This window comes from Falco peregrinus, chromosome 2 (assembly GCF_023634155.1).
Source record: "Falco peregrinus isolate bFalPer1 chromosome 2, bFalPer1.pri, whole genome shotgun sequence".
Taxonomy (NCBI): Eukaryota; Metazoa; Chordata; class Aves; order Falconiformes; family Falconidae; genus Falco; species Falco peregrinus.
Window position 1 is genome coordinate 35,083,923 of NC_073722.1, and position 17,513 is coordinate 35,101,435.

General features: G+C 36.8%; 1 protein-coding gene across 2 annotated transcripts in view; it reads left to right on the plus strand.

The window, feature by feature from the left end:
* Window positions 1-15,091, plus strand: part of GPM6A (glycoprotein M6A) — a 139,592-nt gene extending 124,501 nt beyond the window's left edge. For both annotated transcript variants that reach the window (XM_027789707.2, XM_005239522.4), the window contains exons 5-7: window positions 924-1,000; window positions 2,335-2,400; window positions 12,801-15,091. In XM_027789707.2, the coding sequence (XP_027645508.1) occupies window positions 924-1,000; window positions 2,335-2,400; window positions 12,801-12,953 (296 nt within the window). In that variant the 3' untranslated portion in view covers window positions 12,954-15,091. The remainder of the gene's footprint in view (window positions 1-923; window positions 1,001-2,334; window positions 2,401-12,800) is intronic.
* Window positions 15,092-17,513: the final 2,422 nt, after the last annotated feature.

The following is a 17,513-nucleotide window of genomic DNA, read 5'->3' on the forward strand; positions in this document are numbered from 1 at the left end:
GCAACGTAGCAGTTCCTAGTTATTCTTGCTGATAAAGAAACTATTATTATGATAACGTATATGTTTGTGAAAGAACTTTGTTCTAGATAAACATGTCTGAAAACAAGATATGGCACATTTGTCTGCATGAAGGTTGAGAACGTTTGTGAACAACATAGTATGTACATATACTGGTCGCAAATAATTTTCTGGTGCTTTGATTATTGTGCTGATCAAAATCAAGAGTGAACACCTTGTGAAAAATGGTGGGAAATTTATTACCTGCATGTTTCCTACTCAGGGATTTTGCTAAATAGGTGATGTGTAAGTTTTGTGCTGAGTGAAATTGTCATAGAATCATAGAATGAGTTGGTTTGGAAGGGACCTTAAAGATCACCTGGTTCCAAAGCCCCTGCCACATGGGCAGGGACACCTTCCACTAGACCAGGCTGCTCAAAGAACATCCAGCCTGGCCTGCAACACCTTCAGGGATGGGGCATCCACAGCTTCTCTGGGCAACCTGTGCCAGTGTCTTGCACCCTCACAATAATTTTGCTAATGTCTTATCTATTAGATAGATTTGCTAATATCTAACATAAATCTACCATCTTTCCATTCAGAGCTGCTACCCCTCATCCTATCACTACGCTCCCTGATAAAAAGACCCTCCCCAGCTTTCTTGTAGGCCCCCTTTAAGTACTGGAAGGCAAATATAAGCCTCCCCCAAGCCTTCTCTTCTCCAGGCTGAACAACCCCAGCTCTCCCAGTCTGCCCTCATACAGGAGGTGCTCCAGCCCCCTGATCATCAAGAAATAATCGATTTTGTTGTTAAAGATTTCTGCAAAGCTGCCCAGAATTTTTATTTCTTAGCTTTTATGGCTCATATGAAGTAAACTGTTATGTACTAAGAATACTAAATACTGTGCATATTTATTCTGCTCCAGGTATTGTAACTATTGGAGAGGAAAAGAAGGTTTGCACCACATCAGAAAGTTTCATCAAGATGTGTGACTCTAATGAGGTGAATAAATGTGATAATATTTTTGGCATATCTGTAATATATATGTTACAGTAGGAAGTAACTGATGTGTGTTTTCTTCTTGCTATTAATGTTCTAATTCTATCTATGGTGATGAAATAAAATCCCAGTGGAAAATACAGTCAGCAAGTACTTTTCCAAGTCTTTTCCCAAGTACCAAATATAGTCAGTGCAATTTCTCCAGCCATTTGTTTTGTAAATACACTTGCACTTTATTATTTTTTTAAGAATTCCATTGTCATGTATATTTTTACTGAGATGCTTTTGAAATCTAATGCACCTGCTGCACAATGAATAGGACTATATAATGAATCACTGTTTGAAGATCTTGTGGTTACTGTTGTGACAGGAGAGTCAAGATTTCAAATGGATTTGACCAAATCTTTCAGTATGTTAGGATAATAACTCTGAGTACATTTATCTCTGTAGCTTTTCCCTTAAGAAAAGGCCACCTATTTCAGTGCAGCTGGTTTTGTTTTTAAGTGATCAAAGATGAAAACAGGACAAACAAAATGACATCTAAAAATAAAAAGAGAGGCTAAAATCTTGACCTCTCTCTAGTCAGAGGGTGCTTTGCTGAATGTTTCACTGGGTCTTACTGTTTAAATAAATCTTAGAGTAAAGGTACAATATCTGCCTTCATACCAAAACCATCTAAGAAAATCTAACCCTTGCTGTGCAGTCAGCACTCAGTGGCTGCTATGTAAACCAGATCACTGAAATGAAAATCAAATGTAATCATTTGATTTGGGATGGGGTGAGGAAGGTAGTGTACTTGGATTATTTAGGTAACCTGGTTTATGTTATATCACTATGATCAAATTTCATTGGCACATTTGGAAGGGAAGTAAATCAATATATGAGGATGGAAAGCTACAGCTAACTAGAGAAAATGAGGTTTTCTCAGGCTCTCTGCCACGAGAGACACCACCACAAACGTTTGTAGGTATGATAAGGTAGTATTGTAACTTGGGGGAACAAAACCAAAACCAAAACAAACAAACAAATGAAAAAAAAAAGGGAAAAAAGTTCTGGACTGTTTATTTTAAAATAATTACTTTTCTTAACCTGTTATGATTCAAACACAGTATTTTTAATTAGAATTATACTTTATCCCTGATAGAAGTGTTGTAACAAAACAAGCATAAGCACAATGTCATGTAGAGATGTCAATCTTTTGGAAAAATATTAGTAATCATTACTTTTGTGGAAGGGTGGCACCAGGAAGGTAATTATTTCTCAACGTTGTTCTGACTTTATTCAGCTTTTGTTTAGCATACCACCATGAAAGTCATGTTCTTTGTCCCCCTTTGCAGCTAAATATGACGTTCCACTTGTTCATTGTGGCACTTGCTGGAGCTGGAGCAGCAGTCATTGCTATGGTAAGCTACACAACACTGTACTTCTGTTGTCATCTGAATTGCTAATACATTCTGGTTCTTACTCAGTATCAATTTTTCAGTTTCCATACTATCACTCAATGCTATTACTAAACCAGAATTCTGTATTTCAATACTCTCTCTTATCTTTTTTTTAAATATATTGATGGATTCCCTTTGAAATAGAATGTCATGATTACTTTTTTTGAATAAAAAACACTCACCTTTAAGTACATGTTAAATATTTTTACTATTCTCTTGCTGTGTTCAGACAAGCGTCTGAACTCACCTGTCTGTCTCAGAACCATAGTAATAAACTTTTATGATATAAGGCTTTCTGGGTATTCACAGGCTTTCCAAACTGCTATTTTAGGAATGGACTCTTACCAATTCTGGACGTATATGTGAATGCATCGGTTTTTCTGTCAGGACTTATTTTTGATGCTTTTTTTTTTTTAATAATGAAGATTACTTGAAATTTGATAACGTTTTGCCAATGACCATGTTTCATTGAGAAAAAAGTGTGTGTGCTAGTGCCCTGCTCTTCTGTCTTTTGTCTGCTGTGTCTGCTTGAACATAAAGTTATTTTTAGGATGGGGATTCTGTACCAGTGTGGGTTTGTATAATACACACTGGAATGGGAGGTGAAAAATGACTGTTATTTGGTGTTGATGTATTCCATAACAAAAGTGTTAGTGATGGTGTTTACTATTACTACTGCTACTAGTCATTTTTCATTAAAACCTATTTTTTGTTCTCCTTAGAATTACATTTATAAAAGAGGACAATCAGAGAACATTCAATGATGCTACTAGGAATACTGTTCCTGTTGCATTAGTGATTTTTTTTGTTGTTCTTCTTCTTCTCTGCCATTTTTTAGTATTACATGACACCCTGCCAACAGAGCAGAGATACCTAAGTGAAAAATACATATTTTCAATGCAATTTTTGTTTCAAGACTACAAATAATAAGTACAATAGTAGAATATAATTATATTAATAATCTAATTGATTTCCCCAAACTGAGATTTTTCAACTGGAAGCTGAAAAAAATGGTGACCAAATAGTAATTATTATCATCTATACATATAGTTACATATATTAGTGTTAGGAAAGTATATCCAAGAGACCCTTAGTTCTCCAGTGCAGTAATGTTTTGAAGTATATTCAGTAGTAATTATCAAATGCTAATTTGTTCAGATAACAGTTCTGCATTTCAAAGAGGAGTTTTGAATCAGAATAGCTGCCAAAAGATTTTCAGTGAAAACAAATGCATTTTCAGTGGATAGTTTTTATTTTTTATTAAGTATGTATATTGACCCATGTAGTAAATACATGATACTTTCAATGAAGTTTGAAAAAACCCCTTCAGAGCTCACAGTAGCATATCAAAGATGCCGTAGATGCTTTACACCAAGCACTAATCCACTAGGAATTCACTGTAATGGCTCACAATTATTCACTTATTTTTGAAGTCACCCATTCCCATGTATGCTTTTTACTGGATTGTGTGACTGCACAGAGCAGGCATGATAACACTAACTGTTTCAACAGAAATCTGTTAAGGGTCTAAGTGCTAGTAAATTGTGTAGTGTCCAAGTGCTGGTAACCTTATGCTTTATGAAATGTTTGCAACTGTGTTGTATATATTTCAATTTTGTAATTAAATGTTTCTTTTTAACCTCTCATTGTGATCTGTTGCATACCTGAGGAAGACTAGCACCTTCCACTATTTGATGGTGGTAATTTCTAAAACCAGCATACTGGATGACATTTATAGGTTGAGCAGTGTGCTTCATACTTGACAGAGTAGCCCAAAGACCAGGGACAGGACATGAGGGAAGGTTCAGAATTTTGTGCTTGGACATGCAGATACTAACAGGTTCTCTTTCTTTAAGGCAAGTTTGCTTTCCCAAGAAAGAAGTAATCAAGAAAGAAGTAATTTAGGGGAGGGAGAATGAATTTTTAAGTCCTAAATGTCTCATATAGGAAGAAGACAATATTTTTTTTCCCCAGATCCTATGCTTAAATTAGTAGAAAGTAATAAGGTATCAGCAATGGGCTAGTGTGAGGAACAAAGTGTGCAGAAGCTATTTAAGTCGCTGGAGAACCAATGCCCTTCACTATACATGCTGTTGCAAGAATAATCACAAGTAGGATTTAATGAAGTCAGTCTTTTATATATCCACAGCAGCAGCAGATCTCCATGTTTATGAAATCTAACAAGACATCTTAACAAAAAAATGAGATTAAAATACCAGTCCTCTACAGAAGAGAAAGCTTATGAATTTGTTGCACTTTGAAAACATTTCTTGCAAACAGTTACTTTAAACTAAAACAGTCCATTTGACTGAAATAGTAAAGTATATTATATTTATTACCAGTAATAGTAGTGTGTCATTAATGAGACTGCTGAATAACTGAATTGGTAAAATCTTCTCTTTGAAATTACATTCATATTATCCACTATATCCTCACTTCTGGACATTTGAAAGTGCCAGATTATTAAATATGTGCAGATTTCTTTAACTCTTTTACTGTCAATATTTGTCATGAAATTCACCAAAGAAATCAGCTTGTTCATAAATATTAAGACCGTCTGTCACCAAAATACTTTTCATGAAACTGTATTTTTTAAATACACTTTTAAAAATTGTAGTAATTTGTGCAAAAACCACAAAAAAAAATCTTTTTTTTTTTTTGGTCACAAGTCACAACTTTTCCATTCCTACTATTTTAGTCTCTCTCTTTGTCTCAGATTTGTATATGAATGTTTGAGTTTTTTCACAATTCACTGGCTGCCTCTTTAGTCTGCAAAGGAGAATGCTGTTTGGGGGTTCAAAAAAAGAATTGACCTATGAGTTAGGACCAATGCATAGAAAAACTCGTAATTTTTAAAGTATACATCAGGGAAAGCTTTATTTTGCAAAGAAGGAAAATGTCAAATAGTTTGTTTTGACAATTTATCATTCTTGGACTTCAGCTCAAGATGAAAAAAACTTGATAGATTTATTTATGTTGTAGATGTTTTCTGTGAGTCTTGAGCACAGGAAAAAATACCCAGGATTTTGAATCATACTTAATTTGGACTATGCATGATTCTGAACATTACTATTCTTTCTTATGTCTGAACAGATAATAAATGGATACAGAAACAACCATCGAAGTAATACTTGTTACTTTTACTGTTGTCAGTGTTGTGGCAGATAGAAACAGAAGACATGAAGTAGTTTAAATGTAATCTCTACTGTCCCAAAGGGTTGGCTGTAAAGCTAGTAAGCATCCTGCCTGTGATGTCTTCCTAAAGCCACTGCAGCAAACTGAATTATGAAATACAGTTTCCATTCTCAGAAGCTGCTATTTGAGCAGCACTCTTCGGCTTGAACTTCCATAGAAGTTAAGTACTGCAAGATGGAGATGCAATCAGTTCTCCTGAAACAAGAAGGGAAATGTAGAAGTGCTCTGGTCCTTCTCTCCCAGTATGACTGTGCTATTCTGCAGGATATAAAATGCCTGTAGGGGAGGAAAATAGTTATATAGACTTCTGCCCTACTGAGATGATGAGATGTCCTAAAGGAAAGAGGAAAAAAACCCCAAAACACAAAACATCAAAACCTTTCCTAGCCTAGATACAATTCTACAGTTTTGAAGGTTAAAGCATACTTGCACCTTATGAAGAAATCTAAGCAGGAATGTTTCATAGGTGCGGAAAAGACCCTGCGCTGTAATTGAAACATCCTGAGGCAGAATGTGGAAGCTGCCCTGCTTCAATCTGAATAAGCCTTTACAGGGCCCCACTGGCTTCAGGCTATTCAGGTCATGGAATTGCAAAATGCAATTAGACAGCCACTTAGAGATGACCTCCTTAGTGTGACAATGTTATCTAGGAACTTGGTGTTAAACAGGAAAACAAAGGTAGTGGGACTGTTAAACTTCTATGTCATTACATAACATGGATATGTATTTGAGATTATATAAGCTAAAGTAGCTGTTTCCAGGAAAGTCATTCTACTTCTAGTGAATGTGAACTCCAAGAGTTTTCAGCAGTTATTTCACATGTTTGGTTTTGCAATTATTTTTAAGGAAGGGATGGGCAAAGAATGAGGGTTTAGTGAAGGTCAGACTGTGCTCAATGTAGCTTCTGAAGAGTTTGTCTACTTTTTAATAGAAGAAAAATGCCAAGTAAAACTGCAAGACATTAAGTTTAAATTTGTCTCTTACTGGGTCTTTAACAAATATTTTGTGAGGATAAGAAATGTGCTTACATGGTCCCATTTTCGCCATGTACTCTTCAATTGCAAAGCTTTCTAACAGATGTGTTTTAAAAGGTCAGGAAGATCTGGGAACACTGCTCAGATTCTCCCCACTTCCATGATTCTCATTTCTACAAGCTGTTCAAGGTTCAGGTTGAATTTTTTAATTGAAATCTTACCCTCTAAGGACAAGCACTGGTGTTTTCATTGGATGCAAATTGTAGTTGTCTGAGATGACAAAATTCTTAGGATTATCAGCCTTTTTTTCTTTCTTTCTTTCTTTCTTTTTTTTTCTTTTTCTTAAGGGTTTTACTGTGGAGGAAATTTCATTCAGCAGAATGGGGATTCAGCATTAGTGTCTCTTATTTGATCTAGAAATGCCTGATCCAGAGGCCACTCATGGTGAAAACTTTTGGAACAGCTGAGTTAGATACAAAGGATTTATTTTTCCTGTGTGCTAAATCGTGATCAGACAGTGTCCCAGAGTAACATGGTACATGCTGCCGTCTCCAGCACTTGCACTATCATCACAGGTTGTGCTGTAGTGTTGTGGTTTAACCCCAGCTGGCAACTGAGTACTGCACAGTGACTTGGTTACTACCCCCCTGCCTTGCCCCAGGTGGGATGGGGAGGGGAATAGGGAAAAGGAGAAAATCAGGGGTTAAGATAAGAACATCTAATAACTGAAATAAAGTACTTTAAAAACCCCAACAAACAAAAACAAATAACCAACAACAATTGAGATTAAAAAAAGGGGGGGGGGGGGGGGGGCAGGACTAAAACCCAGGAAAAAAAGAAAAAAGCCCAACAGACAAGTGATGCTCAATACAATTCCTCACCACTCACTGACTGATTCCCAGCCAGTCCCTGAGCAGCGATCAGTGGCCCTAGCCAACTACCCCCGGTTTGTAGGTTTATATCTCAACATGATGTTCTGTGGTATGGAATATCCATTTGGCTGGTTTGGGTCAGCTGTCCTGGCTCTGCTCCTTTCTGGCTTCTTGTGCCCCTGCTCACTGGCAGAGCATGGGAAACTGAAAAGTCCTTGACTTAGAGTAAGCGCTACTTAGCAAAAACTAATAATATCAGTGTGTTATCAACATTATTCTCATACTAAATCCAAAACACAGCACTGTGCCAGCTACTGAGAAGAAAATTAACTCTATCCCAGCTGAAACCAGGACAGTATCTACCCTTATTCCATACCGTTTACATGATGCCACACTTTCCAGTATACCATCACCTTTCCTGTCTTTTGCTGTACACATATATCATTCCCTTTGTCTATGAACCACCCCTATAAGAGCCCATTGAATTCATTTAGTCCATGGCATTGGGCTCCATGTGTTGTAACAGCCTTTCATTGCAGGAAAGACGGTGTTTGGTGTTGGATTGTTGCATGTTGAAGTCAGTTACAAATCCATCACTGCTGCCCTCGTCTGGTCTCTTCCTCAATGTTCATTCTTCATTAATGTGGCAAATGAAAGGGAGTCGGATTCAGGTCCCCAGATCTGGAGTGGCAGAGACAGGTGCTGTGAGGTGCCTGGTGCCATGGTGCACATATAGCTGCCATGGAAGTGATAATATATAGTGTTTTATAGCAGTATATACGATTTAATTCATTGGCCATTCTCACCCAAAATCAAACCCCTTTGAGGTACACATCAAACTTCCCCATCCTCCCACATTACCCACCAAGTATATCAAGGTCCTTGAGCACAAGCAATCCCATGGATGAGTTTACATTTGCCTGAAGCAGGAATAACCCAGACTGTTTTCCCCAGTGTATTTTTAAGGTGGACTACATGGACTTTATCCTCTTCCACAGTACGTAAGTTTTGATTGGGCAGGGCAAGCTCCACTGGCAGACCCTCTAGCACTGACTAACCAAGTGGCTTTTGCTAAATCTGTATCAAGTTTTGAAGGTCTCACCACCCATTGCTCTCAGCTTAGTCTTTACACTGTATTGTTTTGTTGTATTGTTTGATTTTCCCAGAGACTGGTGCATGATACATGTGATATACCCACTGAATGCCATGCTCTTTGGCCCTGGTGTCTATGAAGTTGTTTCAGAAATGAGTTCTGTTGTCTCAGTTCTTGCTAGGGTACCAGATTGCCATAAGACTTGCTTTTCAAGGCCTAGGATAGTGTTTTGGGCTGTGGCATGGGGGCACAGGGTATGTTTCCAATCATCCAGTGGTTCCTTCCACCATTGTCTGTGGGAGTGTGGGATAGTCAATCTGCCAAGCCTCCCCATATTTATATTCTAGCCATCATCCTCCAAACCAAAGAGGCTTTAACTGCTTGGCTTGCTTAATTGCAGCACATATTTCACGTTTATGGATAGCCTGTGCAATAGTGTCCATGGTCAAGTCCACCCCCAATCACGAGCCTGTCTATATGTTGCATCTCTTCCATGATGGCCTGAGTTGTTGTGAGCCAACTGGGCTATGAATAATTCACCCTTATGTTGCCAATACAGATCCACCTGGGCCAGTTCAATCTTAGCAGCCCGATCTATGTGCTGGTGGTTTTGATGTTCCCCAGTGGCCTGACTTTTAGGTACGTAAGCATCTGCATGACGTACCTTCACAACCAGGTTCTCCACCAGGGCAGTGATATCTTGCCACAATGTGGCAGCCCAAATGCATTTACCTCCAGGCTGCCAGTTACTCTGCTTCCATTGCTGTAACCAACCCCACAGGGCATTTGCCGCCATCCATGAGTCAGTATAAAGTATTGGCCATTTTTCTCATTCAGCAATGTCTAAAGCCAGCTGGATAGTCTTCATTTCTGCAATCTGACTTGATTCACCTTCTCCTTCAGCAGTTTCTGTGGCTTGTTGTAGGGGACTCCATACAGCCACCTTCCACCTCCAATGCTTTCCTACAATACAGCAGGATCCATCAGCAAACAGGACATATTGCTTCTCATGTTCTGGCAATTTATTTTACAGAGGGGCCTCTTCAGCAAGTGTCACCTCTTTCTCTTGTCTTCTGGCCAGTCCATGTTCACTTCCAAGACCCCTGGACATGGGATTTCCTATTTGAGCTCATTGTGTGATCAGTGCAACCCACTTACTTCGTGCATTATCAGTTGTGTGATGCATAGAGAAGACCCTCCCTCTGAACATGCAGCCCAGCACTGGCAACCAGGGCTCCAGGAGGAGCTGTGCTTCAGTACTGATCGCTTCTGAAGCAGCTTGAACCCCTTCATAAGCTGCCAGTATCTCTTTTTCAATTGGAGTGTAGCAAGCCTTATATCCTCTGTATCCCTGGCCACAAAAACCTAGGGGTTGACCTCAGGTCTCTCCTGGTGCTTTCTGCCAGAGACTCCAGGTAGGGCCATTCTCCCCAGCTGCGGTGTAGAGCACATTTCTTATATTTTGCCCTGCCTGGACTGGCCCAAGGGCTGCTGCATGAACTATCTCCCATTTAATTTGTTCAAAGGCTTGTCATTGCTCAGGAGCCCATTAGAATTCATTCTTCTTCTGGGTCACTTGACAAAGAGGGCTTATAATCAGACTGTAATTTGGAACGTGCATTCTCAAAAAAAACCCTCACAACGTTTAAGAAATCCTGTGTTTCTTTCTTACTAGTTGGTGGAGACATTGCTGTTATCTTGTTGATCACATGCATTGGAATCTGACGATGTTCATCTTGCCATCTTATTCCCCCAAAACTGTATCTCCTTTGCAGGTTCCTTGACCTTACTTTGTTTTATGCCAAACTGGCTTTCAGAAGGATTTGGACTATTTTCTTCCCTTTCTCAAAAAGTTCCTCTGCTGTATTGCCCCATATGATGCTATCATCAAAGTGCTGCAGGTGTGCCAGAGATTCACCCTGTTCCAGCACAGCCTGCATCAATCCATGGCAAATGGTAGGGCTGTGTTTCCACCTCTGGGGCAGTTGATTCCAGGTGTACTAGATGCCCCTCCAGGTGAAAGCAAACTATGGCTTGCACTCTGTGATGCACACTGTGCCTACTAAGAAGAAAATTGTCTCTCCCAGCCAAAACCAGGATATAAGTTATTAAGAAAACCCTAAAGATATGTAGAAATACTACTATCTATAATATTTTTCCTAATGGACAGATTCTCTGAACACTTCTTTCTCTTTTATGGCTCCTCAACTCAGTCCATATTCCTCAAATAGGATTAACTGCATGAAAGCTTGCCATAAACCACCAGGACAAAAACAGACACCAAAAACATTTGATCTTGTGAAGGGTTTCAGAATGCTTTCCTTGATCTTAATTACACAGATTAAGAAATGTACATTATCCTGCATTAATCAGCAACAGTTGCCACCAAGCATTTGTGAAAAAATCCAACATTGGCGTTTCCAAAAAAGAATATACTAAGTTGGTTCTATTCGTTTAGTATGAATCCAAGATATTCATAGATCTACAACAAGCTGATATGAACAGGAGAATTTCCATAATCTCAAGGTGGTTTTATGATTACTCTATCCATTTTCCACTAATTGCATCCTAGTTTAGTTTCTCAATTTCTTAGGAAGGGGTGGAAACGTTTTGATATCAGGAAATTATCTGTGGACTCTGAGGCAGTTGATTAAAATCAATTTAAGGGATGCTCTTATCAGAAAGTATCTGAAAGCCTGCTAGAGGAGGAATAAATATCCAGAGAGTAGTAGAATAAACCAGCTAAATTCCATTACTGAAAATTTTTATTTTCTGGCTGAATACAGAGCCTACAGAGCATGTCTTAAGGTGAGAGGGAGACAAGTTTTGAGAAGGTCAGAGGCTCCCTGCAAGGAGATTCAGCAGACTGAAGGTAGGACATTTGAGGTCCACCTTTGAAAGGAAAATTTTCAAAGTCTGCAGATGTCCTAAAAGGCCCAGACTTGGGAAGCTGAAGTGGACAGGAGAGCAGTTCTTTGCTCCAACAGAAACTAAGCTCCATCTCAAAGGCAAATAAGGTGTTTTAAATCCTCTATTTATGATGGAAAACATTTGCAGAACATGATATTTTTATTGGTAAGATACTTTTCACTGACTTTCAGATTAATTTTATTCAAAGCCCTGTGAAAAAAAACAGTTGTTCATGTAAGAATATTGCCAATATCATTTACATTGGTGTTTAATCCTCAGATGTATTCACAGCCTTTCTGTCATCCCCATCATAGCTCTTCCAGTGACTTGCGTTAGCTACAAGTGAGTCGGGTCCAGTCTCCTATACTGGCAAATAAGTTGTATAATAACCACAGGCTGTGAGGTTTTTTTCACCATCTTTTCAGATAATTTTTCATTTCATTTTTGGATGGAACGCTTAGAAAGCTCTTAATTTTGTTTTCTTTAAAAATAAGTATTTTTACATATTCAAAAATTTACATGAAACATGAACATCATTTCTGCTCCATTCATGATGTATACAGAAGTTGTCTTTTAAAATCGTATGAAGCACTTTAAAATTTTTCTTTACATTTTAAAAATTGACATAAATTGTATAATTAATATAACAGTGACGTAAGATTATTAAATGGTGACAGGTGTGTGCCCTTTTAAGACCTCAAGTTTATTTGTAACTATATTTTGTCACATTTTGCCTAGCTGACCATATTTTTCAATTTTTGACATTTTTTTGCCAGATTAGCTTGTTTTGAAAAAATAGCTGGGGTTGTAGATTAAAGAAGTTATGGCTAAATGGGAAGCTAATGCTAACTTTAAGAAAGAAGTAGCAAATCTTTCTGTAATTGTATTAGATATGTAACTGTAAGACTATGATGTGTTGACAGCATAGCTTTTTCTTAAGGAACTACTTTGCAAGTAGTGATTCAGTGTGGGAAAGTCTGCAAGAAATAACCAGAAGGCATTTCTTTATGTAGATTTGCAGAGTAGCTGAAATAGTAAAGCAAGGACTATTTGATGATTTTTCAGTTCCTTTAAGTTTTTTTATAACCATTGCTACCAACTCCTAGTCATGGTAAGAATAACAGCTGTGAGCTGAGTAATCTGATTAATGAAGCTCAGGCTTGAACTTCAATCACATTGCTGTACTACTTCTTGAACTTAACCGTGCTTAGCTCCTTCTGATGAAAACCCGGTCTCTGACCTATAGCTTTCAAGTCTGAATGTGCTCTGTTCTGACGAGCCTTCTGGGTTCCTGACTTTGTGTTTCCTCTCTTGCAGGTCCATTATCTCATGGTCTTGTCTGCCAACTGGGCCTATGTGAAAGATGCTTGCAGAATGCAAAAATATGAGGATATTAAATCAAAGGAGGAACAAGAGCTTCATGATATTCATTCTACTCGCTCTAAAGAGCGGCTCAATGCTTACACATAAAAGAAACCCTGTCTTACTTTCTAACATGTGAATGCTTTGTTGTTTAACTAAAGGCCATCCAACCATTTTAAAAACAATTGAAAGTGCTTCTCACAAAAGATAGTTTGGGTGACTTACATATCACCCATGTACAATTCTTGGTTGTCTAGCACTTGGTTTCTTAATTAGTTCTTACTTTGTGTGACCATTCTGTACCACAAAGCTCCTAAATAGCCTTTCCTGAATCCTTTTAAGCTAATTAGTTCTGCTAGATCAAGGATACTAAACTATTATCAAATACAAATATGTGTTTGATTTTTTTAATCACTTTGTATGTGTTATGCATAACACCTTTTGCATTGTTTCTTATATGTTTTTTGAAAAAAAAAAGTAGCTTTTTATACTTTTTAGTTTTGAGTTAAGTAACTACTTTAACTACAGGTATACTTCAAAGGGACCATTGTACATGATGTACAATATATAAAGAAAAAATTCTGATGACTTTCCTTTATATTTGGAAAACTCGCCAGATGGACCCTAATCAGCTTGAATGAAGGTCCTAAGAACGTTTTAAACAATCAAAGGTGCAATTTCTAAATTTGTAATAGTGGGTAAAAAAAAAAAAAAAAAAGAAAAAAGAGAAAAAAGAAAAAAAAAGGAAAAAAGTGCTTCTTATCTTTGTTAACATTGTATTATTATTGATGTTTTTAAAGAATATTCTCTTGTTCAAAGTTCCATGGGTGATAATTCCTGTTTGTATTGTGAGCATGCAAACCGTGGTGCTAACAATGCATGGCCACTTGCCTTTTGAAGGAATTCAATACCACGGCTACCTGTTAAAGAGTTATGGTATATAGACAATTGTTAATTAAGTGATATAGTTATCCATAGTTTTTTACAGAATGATCTCTCTTTAATTCAATGATGGTTATGCTAAATTGGAGCTGTTCATGTGATGATGTAAGAAATTACTGCTTAGCTACATTTATGAAAGTAATATATCCAAATACAGTGGCTGTAGGAGTCAGATGTCTTTTTACCTGCTTTAAAAATTTAAATGGATTGCACCTGTCTGAACTGTAAAAGATATATTAAAGGAAACTTCCATAAATGTTATAGCTTGGCTTCTAGCTTTCCTACACATTGGTTTACCTGTATTACGTTGAAGTAAGGTGAAAGACCACTACAGAGCTTATTATTTGAAAGTGTAGTAATATATTTGAACCTTTATTTTGATAGGAAAATGTTATCAGAAAGTTAGCTCATCTTAATTTGAAAGAATTACTTGTACCAAAAAAAAGCGCAAAAACCCCTATTTAAGAAAAGTCAGTATTATTGGACCAAATTTGGTGGATTTTTTTTTTTTTTTGCCTATTTCTAATGCTACAAGAATGCTGTAAAGTGTCTTTTAAAGTGATGTAGCCTGACAAGACATTTTTGTCAGTGTTAAAAATCTTAGGTAGTTTTGTGCACTTATTGGACCATTGTGAATTCTCTCAGTGTAAGTGCATTTCTAATAAAACTTCTTGAGTAAAACTCTTCTTTGTATGATTACTAGTCATGCATCATCAGTAATTTTTAACAATTCTTGTAGTAAGTAGAGGGTAATACTATAGTTACTTGTGGCATGATAATGCATTAAGTAGTATTAGTTGATTGAAATTTTTTTCCTTTTTCTTTTCTTTTGCTTGTTTTGGGTTTTTTTTTGATTGTGTTTTTGATTTGGGGGTTTGGGTTGTTTTTTTTGTTTGTTTGTTTGATTTTTTTTTGTTTGTTTGTTTTTGTTTGTTTACACTTAGGCTGTCCTATGGGGTCAACAGTTTTCTGATAATGTGCAGTACCGGTATTACAGTTCTGCAAAAAGTATTAGGAACCTCTTTTTGGATTCTATATTGTAGTGTTTCAGTTTTGTGTCTTAAAACGTTTGTGCTGATTTTTAAAACTATGTCTTTTAAACTCATGTAATGATGTTAATGCTTTTGGCTTTTCTCTGGTATTAGAGTTTGTATTTTCACAAAGAATGCTTTGTAGCAGGCATTACAATTAATCTGTTTTGTACATAAATGTGCCAACAGCTTGATGGTGGCGTTTTTGAAATGTAGAACAAAGTGCTTGCAAAAATGTAATAAACACACTTGTGTACTTTGTGTACTTATTAATTGTGTTGTGTAGTTTTTTCTTTGCCTATACTATACAAATCATTGTAACCAGAAATGAAAGAAGCTTGTTCCATCTATTGTCCTTGCTTTGGAGGACTGTTCCTAATATTATATATTTTTTGTACAGCTTAATTTTAGATGCTCAAAGAGATAGTTCCTTTGCAGAAATTAAAAGAACAAAGAGTAAAATTTTAAATATAATAATCTTGAGATGTTATGTTAATTAGAGAATGTCTTTGCCAAATCTGTGACAAAAAGTTCTTATTGCGATGAATAATTAAAAAAAAATCTGGACTCTAAAGAGTGATATTCTTATCCCCTTTCATGGCACAATTCCCACTGGTCTGTACCTTTACAAATCATACATAGGTAAAGTACAGTGTGCAGCCTTTCCATGGTTAGAAATTGTGCCTATTTTGGGTAGTTTGTTCCACTGAATTAAAATTCCTGGTCATTGCCCGTGCTCAGACTGCTTCAAATATGTCTCTTAATCAGCATTTAGTGTCAGAAATTATATAACTTAAGAGAGTAAAATAATTTCTAAGAGTAGAATTTCATGGTTTAGATAGAGCCAGATAGCATGAACTATACTTGTTACATTTTTAACATATAAATCGAGAGATTAACTGGGCAATATTCACATTGCTGCAGTGTCATTAGGAACAGCTCAACAGAAGCTGGTCTGACATCAGTTAGAATGTTGCTGAGGATACTGACACCTGGATGTTATAGTAGCTAATATGTTAAGACCTTGATAACAATACTTATGTGCATGTAAAGTCACTTCAATGGTTAAAAGAAACCTATAGCTGTGCAAATTAACATGATATCACTAAGGAAAAGTAATTGAAATACAGTTCTACAATGTGTTTGTTTCTCAGTTAAATGGGTGTTATATAGCTCTTTGGGTGCTCTTGATGTGAACACATGCCATAACGGCAAACAATTTTTCATCAGCAGTGCAAGCCATGGGAATAGAGGAGCTTCCCCCAGCACAGCGTATCAGTCATAACTGATATACTTTACAGTCTGTGCATATTTGGTTTATTCCAGACTCTTCTTTGTCTGTTGACAGACTAAGCTGATTTGTCCTGAGGTAAGTTACATGGATCTTGATTACTAGACTTTTCTGTACTTAGTTTAAATCTGTGACTATTGTGCTTTTCAGAAACAAGAAAAACAAATGTGGATCAATCCGTTTGGTGCAGGTTCTTGCTGCACAAAAGGGTGTAGTTAAATGGAAATTCCAAGAAGTTCCCAGCCCTAGATCCTCAGTTTTGCATTTTCTTCACAGTTTACTATGCTACATCAACAGTGCTAATAGTGCTAATAGCATATTACAAAACAGATCCAAAAATTGCTTGGGTTAGAAATCTTTCCCACCCATTTTCCCCTACCTACATCACCTTTTTTTTTTTATTTTTTTTTTTCCACAAGGTTATTTTACCCCTCAGCAGGATGGTATCCTTTGTTTTCAGCACAACCACCTAAATCATTTAGTCACCATAATTTAGGCAGTAGTGAAGTGCACTACAGACACAGGGATGAGTGTCTACATCACGGGTGGAGAGAAAGGGAATTTTAAAGCCAGCATCTTTCCTGAGGCTGTTGTTTCGTATACTTGGGTGGTATAGTTAAAGGCAGGAGGCAACTGAAATGATTCACTGGTTTCATGTTTCTAAACAGTTAATATTATCATTTTGTTGTTGTTGCAGGAGCTAAAATAAAACAAGAGGATTTCTACTATAATTGGAAATATATCTATAAATTCATTTGTTTTAATAATATATGCAATTATTAAATCATGACATAGTGGAGTTATTTAAACTAATATGTATGCATTTATTATAAGTGTTGTTGAACATGACTCTGTTTGCAATTCACCTTCACTTGGTATAGTAGATTTTAGGACAGAACATTACTGTACTGTACTTCCTATAATTCTCAATGGCAAAAGTTTATAGAGTTCTTTCCATAGTTAAGATCCAATGCATTTTTCAATTATTGAGTTCTGGGTTACCAAAAGTATTAATATAGTTGGTTTTCAAAAAACCACATCTCAATTCAGCCAAGCCACGAAAGAGCTGACTACAATGTATTTCATCCCAGGAGGGGAAAGGTGGTTTTTATAGGAACTCTCTCTTAAAATAAAGCAACTATTTATTTCTATTGGGTTGCAATGAAACCCTGTGAACAGATATTGTTAGGCAGCTAACCAGTTTATGTCTCTCAGGTAATACTGCATTCCAGCACTGCCTCCATTTTGGGTAGAGATCAGTTGAAGAGAACAAGCTCCAAGCATTTAATATATTTAACAGCTCTTTCTGTCCCACATAAATTCTTCTGACTTGTATATTCTATAAGGGAGGAACTCTAGCAGTTTCTGAATTTTCAGACTTTCAACTATAGTTTTTTGTTCTTT